General features: G+C 51.0%; 1 protein-coding gene across 3 annotated transcripts; it reads left to right on the top strand.

Moving 5' to 3' along the window:
- The first annotated feature begins 6 nt into the window (after positions 1-6).
- On the top strand, positions 7-5,311 carry Egr3 (early growth response 3). 3 transcript variants are annotated; one of them, XM_008850492.2, is made up of 3 exons: positions 51-204; positions 629-681; positions 1,506-5,311. In XM_008850492.2, the coding sequence occupies exons 2-3, from the start codon at positions 642-644 to the stop codon at positions 2,513-2,515; spliced, it is 1,050 nt and encodes a 349-aa protein (XP_008848714.1). In that variant the 5' UTR covers positions 51-204; positions 629-641; the 3' UTR covers positions 2,516-5,311. The 3 variants fall into 3 exon arrangements, with proteins under 3 accessions (XP_008848707.1, XP_008848714.1, XP_008848703.1); XM_008850485.2 differs by lacking the exon at positions 629-681 and having other exon boundaries at positions 7-204; XM_008850481.2 differs by lacking the exons at positions 51-204; positions 629-681 and adding an exon at positions 228-481.
- Positions 5,312-8,579: the final 3,268 nt, after the last annotated feature.

Here is an 8,579-nt window from a genome sequence, read left to right as displayed (position 1 = left end):
GGCGGCGGTGGCGGCGGTGGCGGTGGCGGCGGCAGCAGCTCGGGAGTGCTATGACCGGCAAACTCGCCGAGAAGCTGCCGGTGACCATGAGCAGTTTGCTAAATCAACTGCCTGACAATCTGTACCCTGAGGAGATCCCCAGCGCGCTCAACCTCTTCTCCGGCAGCAGCGACTCGGTAGCCCATTACAATCAGATGGCTACAGGTAAGGGCGGCGGGGAGGCGGCAAGGCAGCCAGGCAGGAAAGGGGGAGGAAGAAGAGGAGGGAGCCAGCTAGCGATGGATGCATAGCTCGATGGATGGAGAGATGGATGGATGGAGAGACGGATGGAAAAATGGGGGACGCGCTGAGAATTTTCCGGGGGGCGAGTTGCTTTTCCCTCCCACTCCTCCCGCCCTCCGAGATCGGGAAGGCTTGGTTGGCGACGCCACGGTAGAGGCTTCGGTTCTCCCGGGTGGGGGCAGACGCCGACCGGAGGGAGGTAGGTGCGAGCAGCTCTGGGGGTTCTCCCTCTCCACGCAGGGGACCCGCTCGCTGGGCTGCGCACAAGGCGTGGTGCTGTAGCCCCCTTTCTCGGGAGGAACCCAGCGTCTTTTTCACCCGCGCTCTCCCCCGCTTACTCCCTCAGCCTCCCACCCGGGATGGAGCCATGTGCGGCGTGGAGTCCCCGCGGTGGGAGAGGTACTGCGACGCTGCCTTTCCGGGGCGTTCAGCAAAGCCATGGGGGTGTGGGGACGGCGGGGAGAGGGAGGGGGGCTCACCCGCCGGGCGGAGGGAAGGGGTTGCCACGGGGGAGGGGGCTATCCCGGGACCCCGGAGCCTGGGAAAGGCGGCCGCTCCCGCCTTGGAGATACTGGCCGCTTTTCCGCCGCCCTCCACCCTCCTTAGCTGGGGCTAGGCTTTTCCCTTCCAGCAAAGAGCTGGGAGGAGGTTGGGGCCAAGGGGAGGCGACGGGAGAGCTCCCTTTACGGGCGGCACCCGAGGACAAAGCGTCGAAGCGCTCTGGGTCGGCCACCCGGGGCCCTGTGCGCGTGGGGGGGCATCGCTTGGGGCGTCAAGGCGCGGCGTCTCGAAGTAGACAGGGCCTGGGGGTGGGGGCGGGGGGAAGAGGCCGAGTTTGTGTGCTCTGGAGAGCGAGAGCCGGGTGCGCTCCGGGTCGGAAACTACCTGTAGCTGCAGCTACCTGCCCGCCCCACCTCGGGAAGAACAACAATGCTCTCGCGCGCGCGTGCGTGTATGTGTGTGGTACGTGAGTGTGTGCGCGGCGTGTGCGGTGTGTGTGCCGGAGCCACTCCACACCCCGATCCGTAGTATTTTGCTGTATCCAGGTTGCGCCGGGGAGCGCGGCACCGCCCGCTTTGCGCCGGGCTCAGCGTGGCTCTTACCCCATGCGCTGCGCACTCCAGCCGGCCGCACCCTCTACTCCTGGGCAAGGACCTGGGCGCCGCGGCCCGGAGCCGGCTCGGCTTCACTCACCCCTCCCCTCTCTCCCCCGCTCTCCGCAGAGAATGTGATGGACATCGGTCTGCCCAACGAGAAGCCCAATCCGGAACTCTCTTATTCGGGCTCATTCCAGCCAGCCCCCGGCAACAAGACCGTGACCTACTTGGGAAAGTTCGCTTTCGACTCCCCTTCCAACTGGTGCCAGGACAACATCATTAGCCTCATGAGTGCGGGCATCTTAGGGGTGCCCCCAGCCTCAGGGGCGCTCAGTACGCAGACGTCCACCGCTAGCATGGTGCAGCCTCCGCAGGGCGACGTGGAGGCCATGTATCCGGCGCTGCCCCCCTATTCCAACTGCGGCGATCTCTACTCGGAGCCTGTGTCTTTCCACGACCCCCAGGGTAACCCTGGGCTCGCCTATTCCCCCCAGGATTACCAATCGGCCAAGCCGGCTTTGGACAGCAATCTTTTCCCCATGATTCCTGACTACAACCTGTACCACCACCCCAACGACATGGGCTCCATTCCGGAGCACAAGCCTTTCCAGGGCATGGACCCCATCCGGGTCAACCCACCCCCTATTACCCCTCTGGAGACCATCAAGGCGTTCAAAGACAAGCAGATCCACCCGAGCTTTGGCAGCCTGCCCCAGCCGCCGCTCACACTCAAGCCCATCCGGCCCCGCAAGTACCCCAACCGGCCTAGCAAGACCCCGCTCCACGAGCGGCCCCACGCTTGCCCGGCGGAGGGCTGCGACCGCCGCTTCAGCCGTTCGGACGAGCTGACCCGGCACCTGCGTATCCACACGGGTCACAAGCCCTTCCAGTGTCGGATCTGCATGCGGAGCTTCAGCCGCAGCGACCACCTCACCACGCACATCCGCACGCACACCGGGGAGAAGCCCTTTGCCTGCGAGTTCTGTGGGCGCAAGTTTGCGCGCAGCGACGAGCGCAAGCGCCACGCCAAGATCCACCTTAAGCAAAAGGAGAAGAAGGCGGAGAAAGGGGGTGCGCCCTCTGCATCCTCGGCGCCCTCTGTGTCCCTGGCCCCTGTGGTCACCACCTGCGCCTGAGCCTCGGGCCCCCAGATCCCTTTTCCCTTCCAGTGCCTCCCAGCTGGTCGCCTGAAAGCAATGGGGAAAACCAGCCACCGAGGCGCAGGGGCCGCGCCCTGGTCTCGCCATGGACGTGCGGCCCCTTGCTCCCCTTCGATGCCCCCCATTCCCACCCTTTCACACCGGCCAGCGGTCGGAGGCTAGGGCTGGAGGCACCTTCATCTCGCTGTCCGTCTCCCCCCTTAGCCAAGGCGTGGGGGCGGAAAGGTGGCGTCTAGCCCGCTTTGTTCAGTTAGGATCGCCTTGATCCGGGGGCCGTTGGGCCGCGCTAAGGACCTGCGGGGACTGAAGGTGGGGCCCACCCAACCCTCGCCAGACCCAAGCACCTCGCTGTTTCCCCCCCTCCCCGGGTGTCTCCCTGTGTTTCCCCTCGAACACCCGAGGGGGGGAGGGGGTAAGGAGCGCACCAAAGCGCAGAGCTTGCTGCCGGCCGCACGCACGCGCGCCTGCGTGCGGGGATGCGCGCGAGTGTGTGCGTGCTCGCCTGTGTGTGTATGTATGTATGTGAGTGTGTGTGCGCGCGTACGCGTGTGTGAGACTCTTGAGCTGAACTGGGCTGTGTCTACCCCCAAACTCTTCCCCACATCGGGTCCCCAAGCCCCTGGGAGATGTCCCAGGCTGGCGACCTGCACGTGGCCGGAGGAGATGGTCTTCCATCTGCTCCGAAATAATGTTTCTTACAGAAATGCCTCGGACGCAGCCGCTGCGGTGGTGCCGCCGCTTTGGGTTTTGCCCCTCAGAGCCCCTCCCTTTCTGAGCGCTTCCCTTTTAGGCCTCAGGGCAGTTTGATCTTAGGGGAGAAAGAGCCACCATCACCTGAGCCTGCCTTTTGGAAAAAAAAAAAAAAAAATTTCTCAGCCCCACTTTTCAAAATCTGTGTTCTTGAGCATGCCCTCTGCCTTTCCTCCCATCTTTCTCCCCTCTCAGGTTCTCACCAGGTCTTTCAAAATCTTTTCCCAGAAAGGCAGGCCTCAACCAACCACCCAGCTGTTTGTTTTTTCTGTCTTACATACCCATTTCTCCTTCCCCCATTCCTGGGAAAGATGGCTCTGTTCTTTTGCCTTCTGTCATCACCAACACAACAGATAGAAATGAAATATATGTATATGGTGTGTATGTGTCTATGTATATAGATGTATGTGTGTTTATACACATATATTTACATAGCACACACAATATGTATTCCTAGCAAAGTCAAATCCAAGGTACTTTTGGTCATCCAGCGCAGTGCACTGGAATAAAGAGAATTTGTAGGCATATACAGTTTTAAATGATTTATTTTTTATGAAAATGTTAACTGATGAGATTATATCTACATATCTGTGTATGTGTGTGAATATATGTACACACATGTGTATATATGCATACGCATATCTGTCCCAAGTTTTCCTCAAACGTACATGAGGAAATTTGCATTAATCCATGTTGCTGAATGAGGCGTAACTGTCCATGCTCAGTCTCACCTTCTCCCTGCCCTACCTCACCTCTTTTCAGGAGCCCCTCTTCCCCAGCGGTCCTGCCCAGCCCTTCCTCACACAGGGTGGCCCTTTCGAAGTGGAGAAGTAGGGAAGGGTGCTCTCTGACACAGCTTCCAGCACAGTCCTGACTGAATGTACTGTTCCCTATTAGCGTTATTTCTCCTGTGGCCAGTAAGCTGCCCAGGGGGGAGGAACAAAGGTCTAGAGTTTACAGAATGTCTGTTTTTAAAGTCACTTTATGCGTTTCCCACTTTTTTTTTTTAATAGAAAAGCACCGTCTTTTGGTGGTGGATAAATAATACTAAAAGGACTCCAGTGAAAGGGGAGGAAAAACTCAAAGAGCAGCGGGATTGTGGGTTTCCAAGTACTCGGGCTTTTTGTAGAAGGAGAGAAAAGTTGAAGTTTGCCAGGAGGGCCCATATTTTTTCAGCTGAAGGGTAAAATCTTTCTTTGCAGAGACAGTATTTTGCTGAATACTTTTTATAATGTGATGATTATTAAAACACAAAAATTTTGGTCAGTTCAAAGCTGGAAGGAGGAATCAAATATCCTTTAATATTTTTCCTTGCTCCTTCTGGAATATGCATGTCACTGCATGATAACTCTGAGTTTTCCTTTGTTTTAATAAAACTGTTCTCAGACATTTAAGCTAAACTAAGAGAAAAATAACTTTGTTGCCAAAAGGTTGTGCTATCCAGATTTTTTATATGTCTGCATGTTTAAAAAAAGAAAAAAACCAACAAAAGAAAATGCACTCTAACTTATGTGAACTGAGAGAAAAAAATCAGGTTTTAAACAGGAAAACCTATGGGGAATGATATTTTTTGAAAGACTTTTGTATAAAGTTGAGTACTTAGAAAAAGACAAACCAGATGTAATATATTTTGTGGATGTTTTTATTTCTTGGATTTATAGTACCTTATACTAAGGTTAAAAAAATGCTTGATATTGTGAAAAGGTGAGATTCTTCACCAACATTTCATTTGCTCCTTTGTCACATTGTTATGCCAATATAATATAGTTAATGAAAACAGCATTTTTAAAAACGGAAATATTGAAATGGTGAAATGTTGTACCATTTGCACTGTGAGCAAATGCCAATACAGTAAATATATTGTGTTTGCTGACAATCAGCCGGCCTTTAAATCTCCTTATTTTATTTCTTGTTTTCATAGTATAAAGTTTTTGTTTGGCCTGTTTTTTGTCCTGTTTTGTTTTTGGCTTGGTGTTTTGTTTGATAGGTGGTCGTGCCTGGATTTGCTCTTCTTGCCTTGAAAACTCTCAGAGTAGAAATGTGGAACCCCATGTCTCTGGAAGTGGGTCAGAATTTTATAAAGGTTCTGATGTTTCAGATTCAATTTTGAGTGCTGGTTCTAAGAGGATAGGACTCCACTCTACCCTTTGGGGACTCGCAGACCAACAGAAATTATATGAACAAGTTGGATAAAGTAAACTCATGGGAGTCAGGGCGATGACCTGAATCTTCTAGAATGTTCTCTCTGATTTCCAGTAGGTAAATCTCCTAGTTGTTGCTGAAATAGTTGGTGAGCTATTTCTCTCTTGGTCTTAGGACAGGACCCTGAAAGTCTCCACAACCACACTTAAGCTTTTGAAGCCTGAAAGGCAGGTGGAGACACGACAGGGGTTCTCAGGGTTGGCAAGATAACCAGAGAGATTGGCAGCTCTTTTGTGGTCAGATAATGGGGGGTGGGATCAGGTTTTAAAGTCTACACCTTTAATTTCTCTTGGACAGGTTTTCCTCAGGCCTCAGTACTTGTCAATGCCTGGGAAAGGTGGTCCTCCTTAGAATACTTAGGAATGACTCAAAGATTGATGCTTTTAAGGAAAGAAAGGAGATCTGATATTGGAAAATACACAGGGCAGGGAAAGTTTGTGTAGCATCAACCAATCACATCTCATGATTTCTATCTTCTGTGAGAGTGATGTTTCCCTGCCCTGCAAGCTGTCTCCCTCATCCTTAACTGACTTTACTGACTAGCCTAGAGTTTTCTCAATAGCTCTTCAGGAAATATTTGTCCTTTATTTTGAAGGTCTGCATCTCCATCTTCTCCCCTTCCCTTTATGCTGTAGCCTTTAGAATTCTCTCTTCCTGCGAGGCTTGTTCTAGAGCAGTCTTTAAACAAGTGAATCCTATCTCACTCCATGTCTTGCCTGCCCTATAGAAAACTCACCTGAGCCTCTGCTGTGCATCTGACATTTGATCTACTTCACCGAAGTCTGGGGCTTGGTATATAACACTGAGCTATGTAAGCGCAGCACCAGATTCTGGTGGGTCGTCAATGTCTTAGCCTCCCACTGGGACAGTCCAAAATCAGTGTCTGCACAGAGACTGTTCTTGCCTGCCTAATGCAGGCCCATCACAGAAATATGGGAGGTATTTCTGGTTGGCTATAGTTACCAGTAAGTTAAGGCCAGAGCTGGTTGGAGGAGGTGGTAGGCTGTGGCCTTAGAAAAGAATGCTTTTGAAGTGAGAGATAAATAAAAAGAATGCAATATGGAATCTTAAATTCTCGCGCCCACACAATTCTAGGTCACTGGCTGCCATCTTGAATTCCTTTCTCTCACCTCATGAAATGAAGAATTCCGAGATGTACTTTTCTTTTTTTCACAAAGGAAATCCAAGATGGCTGAAAAGTCCTAATGATTGAACTTATCACCTAGCTCTTTGCTAAACCAGATGTTTCCTTTCAGATTTCTGTGTGGTTTTTCTTATATTATCAGAGCTGAAGGTATTATCACCGGGTGTCTTCACAGTTAATATCCTACCCCACCTGTACCTTCTCCAACCTAAGTAGGCCTTCAGAGTTATACTTTTGTCAACAGTTTAGTATGCTGCATGATTAATAAACTCACTTCCCATTGGTAGATATTACTCAACCTGGTTCAACCACTGGGTTACTTGGCAATATGGCAGCCCGCCTGGCTGGCACCAACCCAGTGTGGTGTAATCACTGATTCACACTTTGTAGCTAGATAAGGCTGCCCCAGATAGCATCACACCAGCTACCCAACCTGCCTGGGTTTTGTAAATACAGGGAGAAGAGTCTCAACCCTGAAACTTAAGGATAAAATAGAGTGATGGTAGAGGAACAGTCTGGATGGGGTTCCCATGAGGAGTAATTGATGGCAAGAAGCTTTGCAAAAAAAGAGGCCTGGAGCAAAACGAGGTATTAAAGGGTAGACAAAATAGTCGTATAACTTGCTCCAAACAACACTTGAAGTGTTTAGAGGAGAATAAAAAGACACTTCACATATATACATGCTCACCTCTGGAGTGGCATACTGAAACTCATGACTAAAACAACTTGGTGAGCTGGGGTTGGGTACAAATGAGATGCTTGTAAAGAATGTGAGGCAAGGAGAATCATGTTTTTGTATGGTAGTGGTAGGGGTGAGTGTACGCATGTGTGCGTGTGTGTGTGTGTGTGTGTGTGTGTGTGTGTGTTCACAAATCTGTAAAAAGGAGTTTCGGGGTGGATCTTGGTGAATGTGAGGCATGGCTTGTGGCTAGCTGTTTAAGTAGCCCCTTTTGCTGGTTTAGGTTTGTCTGCATAGATGAGGGAACTCATGGTGGACTGCCTTTTCCTAGCCTCGAGGGGCTTCCCTGGTGTTCTGGAGTAATAAGCCCAAGGAAATCAAAAGACCTCTGTGTGTCCCAAAGACTAAAACTCATACTGACCAAGTGCTAGCAACTAACAGGAGAAATATATGACTTTCTAAACGATACCATGAAGTTTTTGATATCATCCTAGATATGTCCCCAAAGAGTCATTTCAGAAAATTCAGTCTTTGTACAGAGAAGAGAGAAACCTCCAGAGGGACGAGGAAGAGTTCAGAACACTTGCCCAGAAGAGAGAGACCCTAGGACAGCCCTGAGGACACACAATCTTGCCCATCCATTAAACACAGAGGCCAGAAGGACAGCTGGGCCCAGTGGCTTCTCCTGATGTTCCAGCTCTTAAAGCGTCACCGTTCCTTTGCTTTAAAGGTTTCCCTTACTCTACTGTTTTCAGGATTGGTATTCTTCACAGCTCTGTGCCAGAACAGGGGTATGACGGTAGAGGCTGTGTGATGAGGCTCCCCCCATTTGCAATACGGTCTCTGATATGTCCATACATGGCCTGGAATGAGCTAGGCCCTGACTCTTACTGCTCTAGACACCTAGAAGAGCTCCCAACCCCTCACAGCTAGCTTCTCTCTGGTCTGGACCTGAGGCAGTCTTGTAGCCACAGTTATTCTCATAGCCACAGTTAGTATCCTACCCCACCTGACTCTAGGGCCCCTTGACTCTAGGATAGACACACTATTTCTTCCCAACTAGAAAACAGAACATTTTATTAGCAATCTAAGGTGCTAATACAAACAGAACATGACCACAAAGCTGCAAACCAGTCAAGTTTAACTGCTTGACTCAGTGGAAATCAGACCCACCAGGTGGTTTCTTCAACATTGCTTAACCTGCTTTCTTGACCTTCCCTTCAGAAGGTCTCCAGAACATTCTCTCATGCTCAGTGCACATGGTT

Source organism: Nannospalax galili, unplaced genomic scaffold, assembly GCF_000622305.1.
Source record: "Nannospalax galili isolate Female #2095 unplaced genomic scaffold, S.galili_v1.0 scaffold291, whole genome shotgun sequence".
Taxonomy (NCBI): domain Eukaryota; kingdom Metazoa; phylum Chordata; class Mammalia; order Rodentia; family Spalacidae; genus Nannospalax; species Nannospalax galili.
This window is presented reverse-complemented; position numbering and strand designations above follow the sequence as displayed.

Excerpts from the sequence above, each read along its gene's own strand:
- Egr3 (XM_008850481.2), top strand. The coding sequence starts at position 283 with ATGCATAGCTCGATGGATGGAGAGATGGATGGATGGAGAGACGGATGG. Across the intron at positions 482-1,505 it reads CAGACGCCGACCGGAGGGAG|AGAATGTGATGGACATCGGT; the intron begins GTAGGTGCGAGC and ends CGCTCTCCGCAG.